Source organism: Palaemon carinicauda, chromosome 44 (genome assembly GCF_036898095.1).
Source record: "Palaemon carinicauda isolate YSFRI2023 chromosome 44, ASM3689809v2, whole genome shotgun sequence".
In the NCBI taxonomy this organism is placed as follows: domain Eukaryota; kingdom Metazoa; phylum Arthropoda; class Malacostraca; order Decapoda; family Palaemonidae; genus Palaemon; species Palaemon carinicauda.
Genome location: NC_090768.1, coordinates 25,208,999 through 25,233,445, shown reverse-complemented (window position 1 = coordinate 25,233,445; position 24,447 = coordinate 25,208,999). Strand labels below are relative to the sequence as shown.

The 24,447-nt window shown below is 44.4% G+C and overlaps 1 protein-coding gene across 3 annotated transcripts in view; it reads left to right on the top strand.

The window, feature by feature from the left end:
* Positions 1 to 22,399, top strand: part of frc (fringe connection) — a 292,532-nt gene extending 270,133 nt beyond the window's left edge. For all 3 annotated transcript variants that reach the window (XM_068366665.1, XM_068366664.1, XM_068366663.1), the window contains exon 8: positions 20,894 to 22,399. In XM_068366665.1, coding sequence (XP_068222766.1) covers positions 20,894 to 20,990 — 97 coding nt within the window. In that variant the 3' untranslated portion in view covers positions 20,991 to 22,399. The remainder of the gene's footprint in view (positions 1 to 20,893) is intronic.
* Positions 22,400 to 24,447: the final 2,048 nt, after the last annotated feature.

Below are 24,447 nucleotides of genomic sequence, written 5' to 3'. Positions count from 1 at the left end.
TGCACCGTTTTAGCCGATCAGCCTAATCTTAGGTTAGGGAGTGTCCTCCCTTCCCTTAGTGGCCGCTCTGGTACAGAAACCCTTCCTGGGAAGACCTCTCTCTTCTCCCTCCCCACCTATCTCTTGTATAGCCTAGCCTATGCTTAGGTTAGTTTATACTCATCTGTCCCCTGTCCTACAAATCCTCCTTAGGGTGGATGAGTAGGGCTACCCGAGCTTCCCTGTGCTGTCCGCTCTGGTACATATACCTTCATAGTGTCCTATAAGGTTAGTTACTAGTGTAGCTCTGCTTAGGGGAGTCTCCCCCCCTCTTGGGTGTTCCCTAGTCCTCCCTTGGGCTACCTGCTCCCGGTCCCTAGTGACCCCTGCTTATGGATGCTAGAGCCTGTCTCTATCATGGGTACACCCCCTCAGGGAGGGGGAGGGATGTCTGGAACCCTGACGGTACTTCCTGCATCCTTTCCCCCCTCCCCCTGTCTCTCTATCTATCCGGGTGCCGGTCTCTTGCCGCCTCTACTGTCGGCAATACCTGCCTCCCTCTTGGTGACTTCCCTACCCTTGCCGCCAGCCCCCCGTGTACCGAGGGACTGCCGGCTGCCGCCGGCTACTACCGGCAGCTCTCCTACTCCTATCTAATCGTCCGCTTGCCGGTCGATCTCCGGAGTGCCGGCATATACTGCCGGCAACCCGATACTACCTGTACCATCCTTACCCCAGTCACCAATCTGGCATCCTCCGGCTGCCGGAGCCGCCGCTCCCTGCCGGCGTGCCGCCGTTGTGCCGGCGGCCGCCATCCTGGTATCTAACTGACTTTGAAAATTGTCTGTTCTAGTGCCAGAATCTACGCTGGAGCGAGCTCCGGCATGCCGGCGGCTTGCCGGATGCCCCGGAGGCGTCAAGAATACTTGCACCCCCTCTCTGTAGCTATCATAAGACTAAGATAGCCCTACATTGCAAATAGATAAGCTGCTTTGCTTTTAAGACCAGTACCTAGTACTGCTCTATTAGTGATCATGCTGTCTCTTTGCATTCTTCTATTTCCAGCATGCTATGTGCATCTTAGCGCGGCTGGTTGCCAGAAGCAGTTACCCTTAATGAGGCCTTCTGGCTCTTAACTGGGAACCGAATGAATTCGATCCCAACCTTGTCCTTGGCTTTCCATGGAGTTCCAATATAATGGGAATCCTAGGAAACTATATCCAATGATCTCGGTCATTTGGATTATCCCAGGACCAAGCCTATGGTAACCAGCCGGGCGAGATGCATGGAGCGTGTTCTCCTTTACTGTTTCATTCTCTATGCATCACACCTTCTTTAAGTTAAAATTAATGATTAATATTAACTTAATTTAAGAGCCATTCCTATGACTCCCCCATACTCATTTTCTCTTTCTTCCACAGGAGGAGCAGATGAAGTGTGACTTCGCCTACTGTGCTGTGAAACGCTCGCAGTTTTACGGACATACGGCGTGCAGGACTCACGCCCCTTGCGCAGACAAGAAAGGGGATTGGAAGTTCTGGAATCCACTGGAATGTACGGTCTGCCAGGCCTACCTTGTTGAGGCCTTCCATAACCCTCCCTCAGCGGAGGTTAGAGACATTGCTCGTGAAAAACTGCGCAAGTGGGTGCGTGGTTTTCAGAGAAATGCTACTGGACCGTACCTGGCCACTGAAGAACTGAGGTCCCTGTTGTTCCCTAAGGCCTCCCCTGACTCAGTGGTTCCAAAAGAAGTAATCCCCACTGTCCAAATTACGGTGGAACCTGATGTGGTCATGGCTCAGTCCATGCACGAGTGTCGTTTAGATTCCGAGGATGATGAACAGATCTCTGACGTCTCGGAAGACACGGAGAAGACGCTTATGGCTCAAGGAGCCGAAGAGGACGAAGACAAGGTGGAATACACCGAGTCGGAGCTTGGAGCTACTCCCTCGTCCATCCCTCCGCCTACTCCTACACCGACGGAAATGTCCATTCCGTCTACCTCCTCGACCCCGGATCCTTCCTCTTCTACCCAAGAACTGATCCGACTAATTAGAGCTGTCATGGACGACAGACTGAAGGAGAACCAGGAGTCCATCAGGTCTATGATTGGATCCAGAGACCCGAAGAAGATCTCGGTCAAGGATCTCCCAGCTTGCTCTCATGCCAACCCGTGGAGGTATGCAGAGCATATGGTTATTGCGACCGGCAGGATCTTTGTTAGTGACAAAATCGGCACGGTCCCGCTGGAAGATGTGGAGTTCTTCCCAAGCTTCGAGGCCTACCCGGACTGTTACGTCCGGCTTCGTTCCGAACCTGCCTCGAAGGAGGAGACCGAACCTAAAGAAGAGATAGTGTTCGATCTCGCAAAGGCCCAGGCTATGCTAGCCTCCGCATTTAAGAGCAGGGGCTTTACCTGCTCTAAGCTTCCTGCCTTGAGCAAGAAGCATCCTACATATGTCGCACCTGACACTGCGATTCTTCCTTTTTTGGAAAAGGCCTTGGCTGCATGCCTTAAAGCGGCGGAAGAAGGAAAACCCTGCCCTGCACTGGAGGAGTGCAGACCCTTCTCCATCGTGACACCCCCTGACACTAGACAATGGAAAGATGTCCAACATACTTTCGTCGTGGGTAGGCTCGATCCTGACGTCGCCGGACGTCAGTTTAATGAAGACCTCCCTAAGCTCAATGATCACCTCCTTCGCCGGGAACAAGACACGAAGGAGAGGCTTGCGGCATCTCTTTCTCATCAAGTCCAACTTGAAGTTATGGCCTGTGACACAGCAGTACCTGATCACTACATGGTACTAGCCAAATCCCACTTACTCACAGTAATGAAGGACTTGTACCATTTCATAAAGGCTCGTAGAGCCTGTCGTGAATTCGTGTTTGTCGGTGCCACCGTGAAACACGAACCCCGGAGGCTGATTTCCTCCAACATCTGGGGAAAGCACCTGTTTCCTTCTGACCTTGTCAAGGAAATAACTGACAGAGCCGCCACGGAGAATAGGAACCTTCTCCACAAGTGGGGCATGTCCAGAAAAAGGAAAACCTCTCAGGACGATGGACCTCAGCCTAAGAGGAAACCTCAGAAGCCAAAACCCCAGCAACGTCAACAACGACGTCAGTTTCCGGGACCCGCTACCTCCCAAGTGGTTGCCCAACCACAACAGACCTTTCAATTGGTCCCCCAACCGGTGTTGTCACAGTCACCGGTCTTCACCCCTGCCTTTGAGCAGCCATCCACTACCTTTCATGCCAGAGGTAGAGGCTCGTCCAGGGGTGCAAGCAGAGACGCCTCTCGTCGTCCCTCCAGAGGTAGAGGAGGAAAGGGAGCTAGCGGCCGAGGCAACAAGTCCTCGGGACACCAGAAGCAATGAAGTGCTTCCGGTGGGAGGAAGACTCCGCCAATTCCAGGATCGTTGGACCTTCGATCCTTGGGCACACAGCATCATCAAGAACGGTCTAGGCTGGAGTTGGGTGCAACCACCCCCAATCTTCCAGCGGTTCTTTCAACAATCGACCCCCATTCTGGAAGAATATGTTCTAGACCTCTTGAACAAGAAGGTGATAAGGAAGGTAAAGTCCACCAGGTTCCAAGGGAGACTGTTTTGCGTTCCCAAGAAGGACTCAGACAAGCTCAGAGTCATTCTGGACTTATCCCCCCTCAACAAGTTCATAGAGAACAACAAATTCAAGATGCTGACGCTTCAACAAATAAGGACCCTTCTGCCTCAAGGTTCCTACACGGTCTCTATAGACCTGGCGGATGCCTATTGGCACATTCCAATGAACCATCACGCTTCCTCCTACCTAGGATTTCGACTCCAAAGAAAAAGCTACGCCTTCCGGGCCATGCCATTCGGCCTCAATGTGGCCCCTCGGATCTTCACAAAGCTGGCGGATGCCATAGTACAACAGCTCCGCCTAAGAAACGTCCAGGTGATGGCCTACCTCGACGACTGGCTAGTCTGGGCTCCATCGCCCGAAGAGTGTACAAAGTCTTGCGACGAAGTTACCCAGTACCTAGAACACCTGGGATTCAAGATCAACGAGAAGAAATCTCGCCTCTCTCCGGCTCAGAAGTTTCAGTGGCTGGGAATCCACTGGAATCTTCAGTCACACCGCCTTTCCATCCCCCAGAAGAAAAGGAAGGAAATAGCAGGGTCTGTCAAGCGACTACTGAAATCCAAACGCATTTCAAGACGACAGCAGGAACGAGTTCTAGGCTCTCTACAATTCGCCTCAGTGACAAACCCAGTGCTTCGTGCACAGCTAAAGGATGCCGCGGGAGTCTGGAGACGATCGGCATCCATCGCTCGAAGAGACCTCAAGAGACGGCTTCCAAACAGACTTCGACGCCTCCTAAAGCCGTGGTCGGAAGCAATGGCCCTGAAAAGGTCCATTCCTCTCCAACACCCTCCTCCATCACTCAACATCCACACGGATGCCTCACTGGAGGGCTGGGGAGGTCACTCCCACCTGAAACAAGCTCAAGGGACCTGGTCTCCACTATTCAAGACGTTCCACATAAACATCTTGGAGGCCATGGCGGTCCTTCTTACTCTGAAGAAGCTATCCCCGCCGCCCTCGATCCACATCCGTCTAACCCTAGACAACTCGGTGGTAGTTCGTTGTCTCAATCGCCAAGGCTCAAGATCGCCCCAGATAAATCAGGTGCTTCTCCCAATCTTCCGTCTGGCGGAGAAGAAGAAGTGGCACCTGTCTGCAGTTCACCTACAAGGATTCCGCAACGTGACAGCGGATGCTCTATCTCGGACAAACCCGATAGAGTCGGAATGGTCTCTAGACGCAAGATCATTCTCCTTCATCTCTCATCAAGTCCCAGAACTTCAGATAGATCTCTTTGCAACGAGCGACAACAATCAACTTCCTCTGTACGTAGCCCCGTACGAGGACCCCAAAGCAGAAGCGGTGGACGCCATGTCACTGGACTGGAACAGATGGTCGAAGATATACCTGTTCCCTCCCACCAACCTTCTGTTGAAAGTCCTCTCCAAATTGAGAACCTTCAAAGGGACAGCGGCCCTAGTGGCTCCCAAGTGGCCCCGGAGCAACTGGTACCCCCTGGTCCTGGAGCTGCAGCCCAAGCTGATCCCTCTCCCGGGCCCAGTTCTCTCTCAACAAGTACAGAAGTCGACTGTCTTCGCTTCATCATCGAAAATCAAGGACCTTCATCTCATGATTTTCTCTCCCCTGCCGCAAAGAAGAGGTTTGGGATCTCGAAGAAAAGTCTAGACTTCCTAGAGGAATACAAGACCGAATCCACGAGACGGCAATATGAATCATCCTGGAGGAAATGGGTCTCCTTTGTTAAAGCAAAAAATCCTAAAGAAATCACCATTGATTTCTGTATGTCCTTCTTCATTCACCTTCATGGACAAGGATTAGCAGCCAATACGATTTCAACCTGCAAATCGGCTTTGACTAGACCAATTCTATATGCTTTCCAAATTGATCTGTCCAACGACATCTTTAACAAATTGCCGAAAGCATGTGCTCGCCTACGCCCAGCACCCCCTCCGAAACCGATCTCCTGGTCACTAGACAAGGTGCTCCATTTCGCCTCCAACTTGGACAATGATTCATGCCCCCTCAAGGATCTGACTCAGAAAGTTATATTTTTATTTGCTCTCGCCTCGGGAGCTCGAGTCAGCGAAATAGTGGCATTATCAAGAGAAGAGGGACACATCCTGTTTGCTGATTCAGGAGAAGTGACCCTCTCCCCTGATCCGACGTTTCTCGCCAAAAATGAATTACCCACCAAAAGATGGGGCCCTTGGAGAATATGCCCCCTGAAGGAGGATGTCTCTCTATGTCCAGTAGAGAGTCTCAAGGTCTATCTTCGCAGAACTTCGAACTTTGGTGGAGGCCAACTCTTCAAAGGAGAAACATCGGGCAGCGACCTGTCACTGAAACAATTAAGAGCGAAAATCACCTACTTCATTCGCAGAGCGGATCCGAACAGTACACCCGCTGGTCATGATCCTAGAAAAGTGGCATCTTCTCTGAACTTCTTTCAGAGCATGGACTTTGAGAGCCTTAAAAACTTTACGGGCTGGAAGTCCTCGCGAGTTTTCTTTAAACATTATGCGAAACAAGTGCACGAAATCAAACATTTTGTGGTAGCCGCAGGTAGTGTTATGAAACCTGCACCTAACTCTGCGTAGAACAGTGAGTTACTTGGGACTCTAACTCTTCGGGTGCCTATGTTGACCCTCGAGTGATTCATAGTGATGTCTAAAAACACTTAGTGCTTTTATAACTGTTCTTATCCCAGGTGAAATGTCATAGTGTCACACAAGTGCCGCATGCCTTGAGCATGATGTGTTGTTTAAAGACTTGCGTTCCTCGAGAACGAGTACCTACTAATCCTGAAATTCCTTTTCAGACTCAAGAGCAAGCCTTTATTTCTATGTACATTATTATTACTGTAAATGAACTTTACTTTTGCTGTAAATTATTTAATTTCTGCATTGTGAAATAAAATTTCTATTTTATTACTTATGCGTCTCTTTCAGCTCCTACTTACTATGAAATACATACTGTCATAGTTTTATTTATTCCTCCTTTCCTATGGTCATGAAGAATTTAAGATGTCTAATCCTAAATTATATTCACCTTGTCTCAGTAAGGTTCCTACACGAATACTTACTTCGAATAATCAGGAGATGAACTCTACACACAGTGCCCAACCACCACTGGCCTACTTCAGAATGTTCCTATACAAATATCAAACATTCTGCTTCATCTCTAAGTTCTTAAAAGTTCTTCTGTCAAGATGAATAGCCCTTCAATACCACTTTGACGTCGGCATAGCCCATGGGAACTTCCTACCAATGGGGGGCAGGATACTTTGTTCCTATGGTTCTTACCTAAGATTACTTTGCTGTTTTGTCAATGCCTAGGCACTTAACTCTGGGGGAAAATCTACCACGATACATTGATTCTCTGGTACTCTTCCATCAGGACGCCATGGCTTGAGCCCAAAAAACGGATTTTGAGCGAAGCGAAAAATCTATTTTTGGGTGAGATAGCCATGGCGTCCTGATGGACCCTCCCTACTACTTCGTTCAGTTTGTTCCCACCCTACACAATTGTATCATGGTGATGGGCAGCAACTGGCGCCAGGATAAAGACGCGCGTGACGTCATTAGAGCAATGGCGTCCGTTTGTTTACGTCTCGAGTATCAGTAGTAGCCACGAGTGAGATTAGCTGTGGAACGGCTCCCAGCTATTCTCAGCCCTTACACACCGAAGCATTAACTCTGTTCGGGGTGGAGATAGCTATGTGGCACGTTCAGACATGCGTGTCCCCTGTTGTATTACGATGTCTTAAAGGGAAACCTTTGAGATACTCGCTCCAGAAGTTAGAATTCTGTGATAACCTGTGGTTAAATTCTCTGGGAATATCTTAGTAGTCTTATACCCAAGGAAGCTACCAAACAGGAACCTTCCATCAGGACGCCATGGCTATCTCACCCAAAAATAGATTTTTCGCTTCGCTCAAAATCCGTTCTTTGGTTTCCATTATGTTGTAGATGGATAGGTAGAGGTCAAAATTAGCTAAATGAACCAGTAGGAATATTTTAAGACAAAAAGGAAAATAATTTTAAAGTTACAGATAGTGTTTAAATACAACCCTTAATACAGTAAGTAGCAAGGTTCCAGAAGTTTCATGGTTACAGTCAAAGTCTAGGCTAGATTTTTCTTGAATTATATTGTGCAGAGATTGTCATATGTAGGAAAAATTTAACTTAAAAACTACATTCAAGGAAAGCAGTGGGGATTGACTGGCCTGCATTGTAGTAACACTTCATCATGGTACGGTAGGGTCCCAAATTATGGGAGAATTTGGTCGATCAATGGTCCCACATAAATGGAAAATCGCATATTTCGAAACGGGTAACAGGAATAATTCCATTAGGGCCATGGCAAACAGCAACTTGCCTATTCAAATGTATTTTCTACCCATATTCAATAGTTTCTATATACTGTACTGTATTTTTTCTAATATTAAATTGTTCTTATAAATAAATCAAACGTTTAAAATGTTTTAAAGTTTTGATATCTTGATAAAGGTCAAAATTACAACCTAGATGGGTGTAAATACCGAATATTTCCCCCTATAACACAACTAAAATTAGGACAAATTTTAATGTTAGTCATATATATTGTATAAGACAACTGCTGAATAGCAAAACCATCACTGTATAGACTAGCCTTTGTTGTATCACTGAAAATCTAAAATTAAAAAGATATATCATGCGTTTCCTAAACACGCCAAAAAGCACAATAAAAACATGAACCATTTTTTTGTTTATGTTCATATCTGATCGTAACGAAGAAACGTACGCATTTACACATTTTTTTAGGTTATTTACCAAGTACTGTATTGTTTATATGATGTTTGTGTTATTACTAATGTTGTTTTACAGTGCTTAATTCTTCTTAGAACTTCGAAATAAATGGAATGATTGCAATTTTTTCCTAAGCACGCTGGCTAAAACGGAAACCTTCCGTTTGTTTACTGTACGCTCCATCGTTGATAATAATGAACAAACACGCATTAACCATAAATGATAAAGGTGATAACTAGTGATATTAGGAGCTTTTAGTAAATATTTTATTACAAATATTTTACTTACCGTATCCATGTAAATTCCTACTTACGTAGCAAAACAGGCAAAACCATTTTTGTTTTTGTTTAATTAACAATAGCAAACTGCTGCTAACGACTGTATGATAATTTACGATAATTCTAAACTGTTACGAAGGATATATATGTGTATATATGCATATATATATATATACTGTATATATATATATATACGTATGTATATATATGTATGTATGTATATATATGTATGTACAGTGAACCCTCGCTACTTCGCGGTTCGACCATCGCGGATTCACCACTTCACGGATTTTTTCCATAACCCATATATATACAGTAATATATATATATATATATATATATATATATATATATATATATATATATATATATTATATATATATATATATGTATATATACAGTAATATATATATATATATATATATATATATATATATATATGTATGCATGTATTTATGTATATATGTAGGTATGTATATGTGTATACATATAAATATATATATATATATATATATATATATATATATATATATATATATATATATATATACACACACACACACACACACACATATATATATATATATATATATATATATATATATATATATATATCTAAAGTAGGAAGATGTGATGTAGTTCTAAGGGAAAAGTATGGGAAATATGACTGGGTAATAAGCAAAGCTCTACCTCCAGTTTGTTTCTTCATTAGGATCAGAGATAAATGTAAACAAAACATTGGTTGCCATTTTTTATCGTGCTTTTTAGCATGTTTAGGAAATGCATGATATAAAATCACCTTTAATATTTGTGCCTGTTTTAGTTTAGGGTACTGTAGTACATGCATTAAGTGTTCTGTACATTAAAGGGTAGTTTGTTAACAGTACTACGTACAAGGGAAGGTTTTAAAAGTCTGAATATACATGTTGAATAAATAGGTAAATATGGTGTCACTACTTCGCGGATTTTCACCTATCGCGGCCGCGTCTGGAACCTATCTACCGCGATAAACGAGGGTTCACTGTACCACAGTTGAAGCTTCATAACTCTGAATCCCCTACTGCTGCTACCTCCGTGGCAGTAGGGGATTCAGCATTACTAAAAAAAAAATATGATAGGTTATAACACATTGGTGCTTATGTAATATTAACTGTATAGATGTTTTGAATAAGTTAAGGAATAGTATATACAATACTTTGTTATTGTATTCGTACCCGCATACTCTTGAGAATGGCAGCTAGGCATCAGCTGATCTGATCACTGCCAAAAGTAAAACAAAAAGAAGTCAGCAATATTCTATTGTTAAAATACCCATGAAATTTAAAACAAAAGTACATAAATGTTTTCTTTAAACACAATTAACTATTTGAATAGTAGCAATTTTCTAGAATAAAATGGTTCCTAAAAAATAGTGGTTTGCTGAAGAAATCGGATGCCGTATTTTAAGCTACAATTGAAATGGATTTGTGTACAATATAATTTTTTTGGGTGTCGTATTGAATCAACACTTATTAAGAAAACCGATTTTGGTTTCATCTATATGTAAATATATAAAACGAGAGAGAGAGAGAGAGTGAGTGTGTGAGTGTGAGTGTGAGTATATCAACTGTTGCAATCGAATGGCGTGTTTTTGTTTCTAGTACCACCTGAAGCGAGGAATTGCTCACCACAACTATGTTAAAAACAACACAGAGAGAGAGAGAGAGAGGTTTGATATACCTTGTAGTTTACAAAACAAATCTTTGTAAAGCAAATCTATACTGTTTAAAATATACGACAGAAAATATTGCCGATTCATTACCAAAAGTTAGGCTATGCACTGCCAATAAATGAACCCAGCCTATGTGTGAAAACCTTGAACACCCACAGGGAAAAAAAAGCTTTTATATATACTGTACTAAACAAAAATAATGCTATCATCAAAATTATCGAAAAGTTAGAGAAAAATAAAGATTGCCGAGAACGTAACGACAATTCTGTTTAGATTTTGTCAGCTGGACTCGCTTAGTTTAAGGTTTATTTCATTGTTGATATAGAATTGTTCCTTAATAGGCTATTTATTATGAAATTATGTTAATAAAATGTAAGGTAAATGTCGTTTGGTTACATTTATTATCAGGCACTGTACTTATGACTACCAATATACTTGAAAAGACAGTAGATTTGATACGTTTTGTGGTACTTGACTCGCAGGCAGACTTTAAACAGCTTCGCAGATACAGAAAATTCATTTTTGAAAACTTGCGACTGCATAAATGGGGAATCGCAAATTTTTGAACGCGCATAATTCGGGACCATACTGTATTTAGACATGTCGAAGTACACTTCTATAAATTATTGAAAATGAAAGACACTGTAAATAGTGAGCAGGATTTTTGGGGTGTTGAAAGTTAAAAGTTTTCATACAAATCTATGAACTATTACAGTATCTGCATAAATTTGCTGTTAAAAGTTCTTAGGCTTACCAGTCTTTTATTTAGTAGACAGAATATGAAAAGGATAGACTCACCATTCATGTTCCCTCAGAATCTTCAAATATGTCTGAAACTTTAACCTTTTTTCTGTTGACTATGTTGGAGAAATATTCAAGGAGCTGGTAAGAGAGTACTTAGTGCAGTACAGTATAAGATTTATGGGTTTGTATGCCATCATTTTATGATTAATTTTATGTATGCTTTGCTATTTAGATAAGGTGCAGATATGTTGAATGTCCTATACGGTTTGCTTATACCCATAGAATTTATTAGAATAATTTGGATTATGGATAAAACCTTTTTACTTTGGTATCTCAAATGTCTAAATGTAACCATCCTACTAAAACATGTTTTACCTGCTCCTTTTGAACTCTTCAAAGATATTTATGCACTTGATAAACTTACAATCAGACTTGTGAAAGTCATCTTACAATTTTTACTTGCCTCTTTTGAACTTTTCAAAGATATGTATGCACTTGATAAACTTACCATCAGACTTGTGAATGTCATCTTACAATTTTTACTTGCCTCTTTTGAACCTTTCAAAGATATTTATGCACTTGATAAACTTACAATCAGACTTGTGAATGAAATCCTACCTTTTTCTTGACATGTATTACTTACTTAATTTCAACCTTGTTTTTTTTTTCCTCTTAGTCTTTAAAATAAGAGGTAAAATTTTACTCTAGTTTAAATTCAAAGTTAATTCATAAACTTTAGGTATTGCTACTTTGACTTTACTCTTAATTATATTTTGTTACTCTTGATTATATTTTCTACTAGTTTAACTTTGGTTTTCTAGTGAATCACTACTGCTTAAATGAATGAAAAATCTGTATGTAATACTTTATAAAAACTCATGAAAATTTAAATATGTAGAGTACAAAAACTTTGAGTTTAGATTATTTGATAACAAACTCGACTAGAAGAGAGATGGTTATAGGAAGAATTGAATAACTTAAGGGGGCCAGCCAGCTAATGCCAATTTTTAATGACAGGACTTTGACATTCATACCACTTAACAAGGTGACTTAGGACATCTCCAAACTGCATAGGATTTTTGCCTCTGACCTTTGGTTTTGTGACGCCAGGGCGATTTATCCTGAAAATTAGTTTGTTCTGTAACCGAAATACAAACCACGCTATTTACATAGGGTTTACTTACGGCGTAGCTGAAAATGATGAGCCATTACATTTTAACGAGGGTTAACTACCCCCGCGCTAGTTAGCAAGGGGGTAGGGGAAGGGGTAGCTTGCTACCCCCCCCCCCCCACACACACCAGTGAACTGTCCCCTCTTCACTTTTGGCTCGTACGATGAGCAGACGTGTGTCTTTCATCCTCGCTTTTGACAGCCTTAATCTGTTTTTTCTTTTTCTTCAGCTTTGTGTGTTTGTAAGTTGGCCTCTACCTTCATCGCAATTATGCGCAAGTGCCCTGTACTCTCCGGCCGCCCCTGTGGAACTTTCATGTCGGCGGTCGAGACGGATCCCCACACCCTTTGCCCGCAGTGTCGAGGTCAACGGTGTGCTAGAGACTTAACTTGTAGTGAGTGCAGGGAGTGGTCTACCTCCCAGTGGGAGAGGTTTTCCCGGGAGCGTAAGAAGAAGTCCAAGAGAGACCTTTCTCCTTCAAGGGCTGCCTTGAAGAAGGAAGGCTCCAAGGACTCTTCTTCCGCCGCCCGAACCTCCTCCGAAGCTCTTACTCGGTCAGTCTCTCGTGAGAGGCCGTCGAGTGGTAGCGTAGGCCATTGTTCTGTTTCCCAACCTCGGGGTGCGGGAGAGGGTGTTGCCTCCCATAGCGGGGCAGCTCCCCCTCCTCCTCCAGGGAAGGATTTTGATTCTCATTACGATGATGACCATGCTGTGTCTAATGATGATCTCTTTCAGCTTTGGGCTTCCTTGGGGCTTAAGGGCTTGCCCTCCAAGGACGCCTTGTTTGACCTGATCCAATTGGGGGCTGCTGTCAAGCAATCGCCGGTAATAGCAGAGGTAGACCCTCTGTCTATTGTCGACGTGGTTGTGGCAGAGGCTTCCGACGGGTCTGGTCAAACCTCTGCTGCTGCTGCTGTTGCGGACGTTGCTGAAGGCTCAGCCTCCCCTTCCGAACATCCATCGAGGGGGAAGTCGAGTCCCACGGTCTCTCCTGCGGGTGCGTCTCCTCCTTGGGGGAGCGCACTGACAGAGACTCCTCTTCGGAGGACCGACGATGTGGATGCCCTTCCTCGAGGTCGCCTTCACCGTAAGGCTCATCCTCCTCTTCGTCGTAGGGGCCTTCCTTCTCCCTACAAGGGAGTTAAGAGGCGCCTCTTCGGGTCGTCTTCACCGCCACCTTCCCCTGCAGAGGATTCTTCTCGTCGGGAGCAGACCGTAGCAGCCACGTCCTTGGACCTCTCCGGAGATCGCTCACGATCTCCTACGCCTGCCAGACCTTCCAGTCCTTCCGGCCTACCTTCACCCCTGGATGCAGATGTGCAGGAGGCGCCTTCTCACCCCGTCACCCGACGGACACCGGTCCCTTGGGGGCAAAGGGATGTCTCCCACGGTGTGGGTAAATCCCTTGCGCGTCAGGTTTCCCCTGCGCGCGAACGCACATTAGCGCACATGCGCTCTCCTGAGCTGCAGCCTTCAGACTCGCCTCGCCAGCGCTCTCCTGCTCGTCAACGCTCTCCTGCTCGCCAGCGCTCGCCTGCTTGCCAGCGCTCGCCTGCTTGCCAGCGCTCGCCTGCTTGCCAGCGCTCGCCTGCTCGCCGTCAGTTCCCTTCTGTTCCTGCTGCGCGCCAGGCGAGCCATCAGTCTCCTGAGCGCCCACGATCTCCTGCTCGTCACCGCGCACCTGCGCCCCTTGTTCCTGATGCGCGCCAACGCTCTCCCACGCGCCCTAGATCTTCGGATCTGGACGCAGGCAAGGACCTTACTCCTTCGCCTCGCCCTTCGGCTCCTGTGCGCCCATCTTCGCCTGCGTAACAGCGAGCACGCGCTCCGGTGCGCACTTCAAGAGTTCCTGCGCTCTCGCGCGCCCACGAGTCTTCTGAGCCCGACCGCGAGCGTTCGCCCTTGTGCGTTTCCTCGCCATCTGATCCTGCGTCCCAGCTGACTGCGCGTCGACACCCTCCTGCACGCCAACGATCTCCTGAGCGCCCGCGCGATCCTTCGCCTGTGCGCAAGCGCTCGCCAACGCGCCCATGACTCGGATCGCCACAGGTCTCCGACGCACACACGCGCTAAATCTCCTCGATTGCCTGCACGTACTACGCGCCATCGTTCGCCAACGCGCCATCGCTCTCCGACGCGCCAGCGTTCGCCAACAAGCCATCGCTCGCCCACTCGCCATCGATCTCCAGTGCGCCGTCGATCTCCTGCGCTTCATCGTTCTCCTGACCGACAGCGATCTCCTCTACCCTCGCGCGCTCATTCACCTGCGCGCCAGCGCGCCCGCTCGCATCTTCACCTGCGCGCCAACGCGCGCCCACTCGCCTGCGCGCAAACGCGTCCGTGCGCGTTTATCTCTGCGCGACTGCGCGCCCGCGCTCCAGCAGCCGCCCGCGCGCGACCCTCTGAATGCTCCATCGCGCCAGCCCCAGCGCGACCCCCGTTCTCGCCGGGTCCCGCAGCTCGTGCCTACGACAGGGACGCGTACTTCCAGATCGCCATCAAGACCAGGAAGAGTCACCGGAGAGGTCCAGGCAACATTCTTCCCTTTCTTCTTTTCAGGTAGGCCCCGTTGCGTCCACTCCGAAGGATCAGGAGATCCCCTTCCCCCCAGCGGGGATTACTGACACTGTGTCCGTCACCCGTCAGTCTTGGTTTGGTCACCTGATGAAAGCGGTGGTGCAGGGTCTGAAGCCGGCCCTCGCTGATCTGGGACTCAGACCAAAGACAGACTCGCCCTTGCTGAAGAGAAGGAGAGGAGTGGACTTCGTGGTGACTTCTCCCAGGGAGAAGTAGGCTCCTAAGAGGTCCGTCAGGAAGGCTCCATCCCCTTCGCGGTCGTTTTCTCTTTCTCCTGTGGATGAAGCCTTTCCGTCCTCAGGAGAGTCCAGCGAGGTGAGGACCTCTCCCACGGCACCAAAGGGGGAACCCCACCTCCAGGAAGAGAAACGTCTCGCGTGGAAGGTACCTTCCAGACCTCTTTGCTGGAGTCCTGTATCCCGCCCAGGAGGGAACCCAAGGACTCAAAGACGATTCCTAAGTCGTCTTCACGGATCCGTCCAGAGCCAACCAGACCCCGGGAGAACGTCCACGTGTCTCCCCAAGAAGAGCCTCTGGGGTGGGAGACTTAGGTGCCAGTCCACAGGGAGGAGAGCAGCATGAGTCAGCATGCCTTTTGGCAGGTCTTGAATCTGATGAGGCAACTCAACAGGTTCAAGGACCCGGAGATCGCCCCTCGCGAAGGCAAGGATACGGTCCTAGACCAAGTCTATGGTACCCAAAAACCCCCAAGGGCCAGTGCAGCTTTGCCTGGGTCCCAGGAGGTGAAGAGTGCCAGAGACAAGGTCGAAGCCCAGCTCTCGGAACTCTCCTCCTCCAGCCGTTCTTCTGCCGGGAACAAACTCCTCCCACCTCCTCGTTTACAGCATAGGAGGTATTTTGATATCGTGGGGGAGTCCAGTGTAGCTCTTCCCCTCCACCACTCGGTGGAAGAGCTCACAAGGGGAGCTCCTCTTGAGAAGCTCTCCTCCCGGCAGGTGACATTCTCGGCTTCGGAGATCCTTAGCCAGGAGAAGGTCGCGAAGTATGCCATGCAGGCCACTTCGTGGCTGGACGTCTGGCTTGGTTCTCTGGGCATCCTATTGCGCTCTGAGGACTTGTCTAAGGAGAGCAATAGGAAGGCCCTGGAGACCTTCCTCCTCTCGGGTACTCGCTCCATCGAGTTCCTGGCCCACCAGGTTACCAACCTGTGGGCCAACTCGATCTTAAAGCGACGCGATGCGGTGACCGAGAAGTTTCATCCAAAGGGCCCTCACATCTCTGCCCTACAAGCCTCCAGCTCCACAACAGCATCAACAGCAGCCTCGCAGGACACCGAAGCAGGCTCCGGCAACTAAGACGAAGGTGTCTAAACCCCAGCCCTTTCCTGTCGAGGACAAGAGGGGTGGAAAGTCCTCCAGGGGAGGCAGGAATCCTAGAGGGAGCGGCCGTGGCCATAAACGCTAGGATTGGCAGTCCCCCTGCGTGTCCACCTGTGGGGGATGCCTACAAAGTTGCGTGCACAGGTGGCAGCAACATGGGGCCGATTCCTGGACGGTCTCTGTGATCGGTCAAGGATATCGCGTCCCATTCACAACATCTCAACCTCCCCTGACAGCGAATCCAGTGTCGTTGAGCTCCTATGCCATGGGATCGGCAAAGGGGCTAGCCCTTCGGGCAGAAGTCCAGACCATGCTCAAGAAGGATGCTCTCCAAGAGGTCGTCGACGGCTCCCCCAGGCTTCTTAAGTCGACTCTTTCTTGTAAAGAAGGCGTCTGGAGGCTGGAGACCCGTCATCGATCTCTCAGCTCTGAACAAGTTTGTCAAACAAACACGGACACGGTCAGACTTGCAGTGAGACCACAAGACTTCATGTGCACACTGGATCTGAAGGACGCATACTTCCAGATCCCAATCCATCCGTCTTCCAGGAAGTACTTGAGATTCAGCCTAGACAGCAAGACCTACCAGTTCAAGGTACTGTGCTTTGGTCTCTCCACAGTACCTCAGGTGTTCACCAGAGTGTTCACCCTGATTTCGTCGTGGGCACACAGGAACGGCATCCGTCTCCTCCGATATCTGGACGACTGGCTGATCCTGGCATACTCGAAGTCGACCCTTCTTCGACACCGAGACAGGCTTCTGGGACTTTGCCAAGATCTGGGGATCATGGTAAATCTCAAGAAGTCCTCTCTGCAGCCGACCCAACGACTGGTATATCTAGGCATGTTATTAGACACCAATCTCCACAAAGCCTTTCCATCAGACGACAGGATAGCAAGGCTGAGGAGGGTTGCAGAGCCCTTCCTTAGGCGGGAAGAGCTTCCAGCCCAATCATGGTTACGTCTTTTAGGTCACCTAGCCTCTCTGGCCCGTTTGGTCCCGAACGGCCGTCTCAGGATGAGATCCCTGCAATGGTGGCTCAAGTCCCGGTGGAATCAGGGCACCGATTCCCCGGACTCTCTGGTCCCTATAGGACCCACGGAACAGGCGGACCTGCGGTGGTGGCTGATTGACGAAAACCTACGAAAAGGAGTGGATCTTCTCGTCCTTCCCCCAGATTTGACACTGTTCTCGGACGCGTCAAAAGAAGGGTGGGGGTCCCACATTCTGAACCAGAGGGTCTCAAGCCTTTGGTCAGAATCAGAAAAGTACCTACACATCAACCTGCTAGAGATGAAGGCCGTGTATCTGGCCCTTCAACAGTTCCAACGGACCCTGGCGGGCCACTCCGTGGTGGTGATTAGTGACAACACCACGGTAGTGGCTTATATCAACAAGCAGGGAGGTACCTTTTCACAACAGCTATCACATCTTGCAGTAGAGATTCTGAGGTGGTCCGAAGTCCACTCGATAAGACTATCAGCTCGCTACATTCCTGGCAAGAGGAATGTGCTCGCCGACAGTCTGAGCAGAGCTTCGCAGATAGTGAATACCGAGTGGTCTTTTTATCCTCAGATAGCCAACAAAGTCCTGACTTTGTGGGGTTCCCCGACAGTGGACCTGTTCGCGACGGCCTTGAATTTCAAGCTGCCTCTGTACTGCTCCCCAGTCCCGGACCCCAAGGCTCTCTGGCAAGATGTCTTCCAACAACGGTGGGACAACATCGACGTGTACGCCTTCCCACCGTTTTGTCTGATGAGAAGGGTGCTCAACAGGACCAGACTATCGGTCAACCTGTCTATGACCTTAATAGCTCCGCTATGGCATCACGCGGAATGGTTCCCGGACCTTCTGCAACTCCTAACGGAACCTCCGAGAGAACTTCCCCCACGACACGAGGTACTCAGACAACCACATTGCAACATCTTCCACAAAGCCGTAGCCTTGCTTTGGCTTCACGCCTGGAGACTATCCAGCGTCTCCACGGAGAGAGGCTTTTCGCAGCAGGTTGCGGAAAGAATGTCTCGACACCTGCGGAAGTCCTCTGCGGGAGTCTACCAGGCGAAGTAGAGAGTCTTCTGTGGTTGGTGTCGTGGGAGGGGTATCTCTCCACTTGATGCCACTATTCCAGCAATAGCGGAGTTCCTCGTGTATTTGCCTGCCCTCAGTTGGAAGTGAGACCTCCTCCATGGAACGTGGTTCGGGTCCTCAGGGCTCTGAAGAGACCCCCCTTCGAACCATTACGCCAGGCCTCTGATCGCCACCTGACTTGGAAGACGGCTTTCCTACTCGCGTTGGCCTCTGCCAAACGAGTTAGTGAACTTCATGGTCTCTCATACGACATCGCCCATTCAAGGGGATGGGGGGAGGTAACGTTCAGGTTCGTCCCTGAGTTTGTTGCCAAGACTCAGAACCCTGGAGTGCTGGACCCACGGTTCGACTCCTTCAGGGTCACGAGTCTCCGTTCCGTAACAAGTGACCCAGACCATCTGCTATTATGCCCAGTGAGGAGTCTGAGGCGTTACTTGAAGAGAACAGCTGCAGTTCGTCCCCGCGTGCAGGCGTTGTTCGTAAGCACGGGAAGGACTAAAACTCTACCCCTTTGGCTAACGGCTTATCTATTAGTTATATATTCATCTTTAGACCAAACATCTATTTACAAGTGTGTGAAAACATGCCGGAAAAGATCCCAGTATTCCAAACAACTACAGACCAATGTCACTGACCAGTGAAGTGTTATAAGTAAGATTCTTTTTTAATTGGTAATTAACAACATGGTTGCTCAAATGCCACAAGAAGTCCAAAAGTAGTCTTTATTTGGATGACTTTGCAGTATACAGTACTGTTCTTTGAACAATCTTAATAATGCCACTCAAAAAATACAAGCTTGCATTGTGTCTGTTGGGTTCAGAATAATATTAGTACTCACCTGAATTGGAAAGCATATATATATAGTATATCATATCAAATCAACATGAAATAATACTATCAACGTATTGATATAATTCTATTTATTGGCAATGCAATGTCTCAACTTAGACTGATGATCTGAACATCGTTAGTCTTGTCCAGGGTGAATTATGGTAGCCTAATACTGTATATGTATCTGCATCTCAAACTACTTTCAAGTCTTTAGATTGAATACACACTTGAGATGTGAAAGTGGCGATCCATCTTTTTGCATACATTTAGATTTTGCACCAATACAAAATACTTTGATGGACCTATCCTCCAATTCAACAACAAAGAAGCTCGTCAACCAAGGTTACGTATTTATTAAAATTTATGAACTTCCATTCTCAATAAGAGGAAATACGGTACAGTATTACAATCCACAAACATCAGGAAGACCCTTAATCAACCTTTTTCTTTTCTTCTACTTTGTATCAAAGAAAATAGGAATATGCTCCCATCTTTTTTATTAATCAAAGAAATATAACTACTCTGAATCACCATAAACAATATACGTGTACCTTGGAACATATTCAAAGGAAAGGGTCTCACTATGCTATACAGTATATACTTAAGGTTCTAAATCTATGATAGGATGCTGGTAGCACTGTAGTATCATCAAACAAAATTAGTTGGTTCCCATTACCTACTGAAGCATCAGAACAATATTTACATCTGAACTATCAGCCATTTTCCTAACAATTATTTTAATGCTGTTAAACAATTGAAGATAGGGAGAATCTCAATTTTGTCATATTTAATGAATTGAGTGCCATAGAAGCCTTCAAAGGTAACAAAAAGAGTTCCTGGTATTACAAATATATTAAAGACCTTAACAAATTCTATTCTCAAGGGGTAAATATTGAAATATTCTGTTCCTTGGCCAACATAACTTTCAATAAGTTGTCATTAGACTCCCCATTAAGGACAATGTAATCACAATAAAGCATTTTATAATACTGTAATGAAATAGCACTTTGTGAATAATGGGTCATAGAATAAATTTAAACAAATCAAACCAATTATTTCGCTAAGGGAATCATCAGAGAAGAAAGATAAAGCTGAAGCTATTTTAGCAAGGTTGCATTTTGATGATTAGACGTTTTTTGTGAATGCACTGTATATATGAAAAAGAATTTTGTTTTGATAAGAAAATTTTATCTTACATTTCATCAGATTCTGAGAATTTCTATTTTTTCAGTTTTAAGGAACAATTTAGTAAATAAAGTTAAAATTAATATTTATTGCAAATTTTTTTCTTTTTTATCACTAGATTTATTATTTTATATCTTCCCAAATTTATTCAAGCCAGCTACGTATGAGTAGTTTGGCTTAATAATCCCCTCCCCCCCACACTTGATGGAAATAATAGCCAATACTTTCACCATAGGGAGATTTGGAGTTTTGTACCATGGTAAGAAATGTTTTTATACAAATATATAAAAAGTTTGTGTCGGTATTCTTTTTTTTATACAAACACAGGTTTTTATTTTAGCATAGGTGGTATCCTGGAGGAACATCAGTGATCTTTGATTAAATTCATTGTAAATGGTTTTACTATATTTTTATGACTGGGCTCAAACTATCGTGCACCCAAGTTGTTTAAAACAATACCAGTATTGTTTCTTGCCACTCATTTGTTCTCCAGTGTTAGTTTTAACAGCGATAAACTGGCACTGGGTGTTTCTTTATCTGATTCAGAGTTTTTCCATCATTTTCCTTGTACTATTTCCAAGTATTTCTATTGTTTCTTTTCAGTGTGTGTGGCAGTATAGTATATTCTTGGATTACCTTCCGAAGAAAGGAACCGCCAAGACCAGAATTGCTAAAGCCAGCCCAGACATCAACTGTTTAGAAAGATAGTTCACTACTGTGTGTGTGTGTTGTGTGGATTATTCACTGATTGAACTATACCTTTTGTGCAATAGTGTGTGAATGTAGTTGACAGGATTTTAAGATGAATCTCTTTTGTAGATACTATCTACATCTAAAATATTTGTTACTTAGTGTCGCATACTGTGATTACTTATTTATTTCACTAAGTACTTTATATAAGATGTTTCACACCATCACATTGCTGACGTGAAACATTGTCAAGGTTAGTAATTATGTTTTAGCTTTTTTATTTGAAGGCAGATTTACGATTGTCATGATTTTTATTTATTTTTAAAAAATTTTATCCAAGCTGTATTTTACTTTTTAAATTATTTCAACTTTTAATTCCAAATAACTATAACAAGTTCTCTTGTGAAACAAATTATTTGTGACCGTTAAATTAATACAGCAATTCCAATGGCTCCATGTGTAAGGTACTGAACTATATTTGTTAAGATATGAAATGTAGCCACAAATTCTCATATTGGTGCTTAATTTTACAAAAATAGGGACAAGATAAGTCCCTATTATTGCACACACTATTAGGGCATTAATTACAGTAAATGTTAGCTTTCATCTATGTGTTGAGCATATTTTGAAGGATGGAAGACGGTAAGTAACAGAATTATAAAAATTTTGACTTGTGGAGAAATAGCTAGTACTTATTCTTGACAAAATATAATTCTCCTATTTGACAATTAGGAATTGAAGTTTGTGTATTGAAATTTAATTGGATTTACCTAGTTTAACTCATAAGACTGAGGCGCAAAACTTTTGATTGCCTAACATTTTGAACAATATTCAGAATTTAACTTAGTGTAAATTGGAAAAAGTAAGGTGCAATTTATTTAATTCTGTTAATGAAAAATGTAGTTCCAATTCTTCAAAAGAAAGATGCATTAACATAAAAATATAGGCAATTCTGAAAACTACAGTATATTATGCCTTGAATATTTTATTTAACAATAACAATGTCACCATTCATATTTTTGTTGAGTATTTCAAACATGTAGAACATTTTAGTACTTCTGCAACTATATTGTAAAACAATTATTTTTGGTGTTCAGATGTAGTTAAAGAAGTATTCAAAATAATATGAAATTAAGCCATGTACAATTTAACTTTAATGACTATCTGTTATTTGAAGAGGGTAATGATTTGTTATAGATGAAATCTAATTTAATAATGCAACCACAAACTGAAACGTAAAACTTGCATAGGTCTGAGTTTAAAGAAAAAATAAGAGGAACAAGAGTTGGTGAAATTAAAATTATCATTTCATTTCCTGTCATTTTTATAGAGGGAAATTTCCACAAGTTTTTTCTTCATTGCTGTCATTCTTTAAGGGGGCCGGCTGGCTAATGCCATTTTTTATGGACAGGACTTTGATATTCATACCACTTAATAAAGTGACGTAGGACATTTCCAAACTGCATAGGATTTTTGCCTCTGACCTTCGGTTTTGCGTTTCGAGGGCGATTTATCCTGAAATTGTGATGTAGACCTCAAATCAAATAGTTTTTTCTAAGTAATGTTTTTTGCTAGATATGAATTTTTTCATTATGGTAAAAAAATAAACTGTAAATCAGGGGAAAAAAGAAAGATAAAAAAAAATAGGAAAAGAAAAATTGGAAAAAAGAGCTCAATTTGATGGTTTTATAATGTCTATCTAAGTTATAAACCAATGCTATATATTTAAAACTAAGGGAGAAGATAGAATTTGAAGGTCAATAAGTATAGTTTTGAGATACGGGCATTCAAAGTTTTTTCGAGTATTTTTAATATAATATTGATAAATCCTTATTATTATGAATTTTATGTTCCTTTTCAAATATTAATAAATCAAAACAATGTTATTTATCATAATTTAATCATAAATGAAGATATCTTTGCTCAATATCTTGCTTCTTTAGGCTCTTGGTCGCTCATTCATCCACAGCACGCTCTCTCTCTCTCCTTCACTAACTCCGCCAATATCGCCGATATTACCTACTTCTGAGCTCTTATTAATAAGAGCAAATTTTCTTCTTCCTTATGTTAGAGAGATGTTGAATTTGTCTTTTCCTCATTGGCATGATGAAATTCTTGCCAAAATCAAGAAAGCGACGTTAAAACGAGCGAAGGTCAGAGGTCAAACTCAAATGTGTACTCTCTTTGAGGTTTGTGCTAGGACTGAAGGGTGTAATCATAACTTATAACTAACCGTCTTGACTCGTGGAATCTATACAAATGCCGTTGCTCACAATTTGTTTTATATTAAAAGGTAATAATTATCAAAATTTACGATAAGAAATACTGCATTTTCTTGTAGGGATCAATGTTTTTGGTTTATTAAGTTACTTTTACTAATTACCCTGTAACTATGAAAGTAAGAGAAATTTTGACAAAATATTTTGTAATCGCATTCTCCATTGCCATACAAAGCTCAGTGAATGTTTCAGGATTTTCCAATTTTTGTCTTATACCCCCACATATTGGCTTACAGTACTGGCCGGGCCCCTTAACTATAATAAGTCTAATGATACATACATACATATACCAAGACACTTCCCCCAATTTTGGGGGGTAGCCAACATCAAACAAATGAAACAAAAAAGGGGGAGCTCTCCTCTCTACGTTCCTCCCAGCCTGACAAGGGACTCAACCGAGTTCGGCTGGTACTGCTAGGAGTGCCACAGCCCACCCTTCCCCGTCATCCACCACAGATGAAGCTTATTAACACTGAATCCCCTACTGCTGCTACCTTTGCGGTCATCCAAGGCACCGGAGGAAGCAGCAGGGCCTACCGGAACTGCGTCACAATCGCCCACCATTCATTCCTATTTCTAGCACGCTCTCTTGCCTCTCTCATATCTATCCTCCTATCACCCAGAGCTTCCTTCACTCCATCCATCCACCCAAACCTTGGCCTTCCTCTTGTACTTCTCCCATCAACTCTTGCATTCATCACCTTCTTTAGCAGACAGCCATTTTCCATTCTCTCAACATGGCCAAACCACCTCAACACATTCATATCCACTCTAGCTGCTAACTCATTTCTTACACCTGTTCTCACCCTCACTACTTCGTTCCTAACCCTATCTACTCGAGATACACCAGCCATATTCCTTAGACACTTCATCTCAAACACATTCAATTTCTGTCTCTCCGTCACTTTCATTCCCCACAACTCCGATCCATACATCACAGTTGGTACAATCACTTTCTCATACAGAACTCTCTTTACATTCATGCCCAACCCTCTATTTTTTACTACTCCCTTAACTGCCCCCAACACTTTGCATCCTTTATTCACTCTCTGACATACATCTGCTTCCACTCCACCATTTGCTGCAACAACAGACCCCAAGTATTTAAACTGATCCACCTCCTCAAGTAACTCTATATTCAACATGACATTCAACCTCGCACCACCTTCCCTTCTCGTACATCTCATA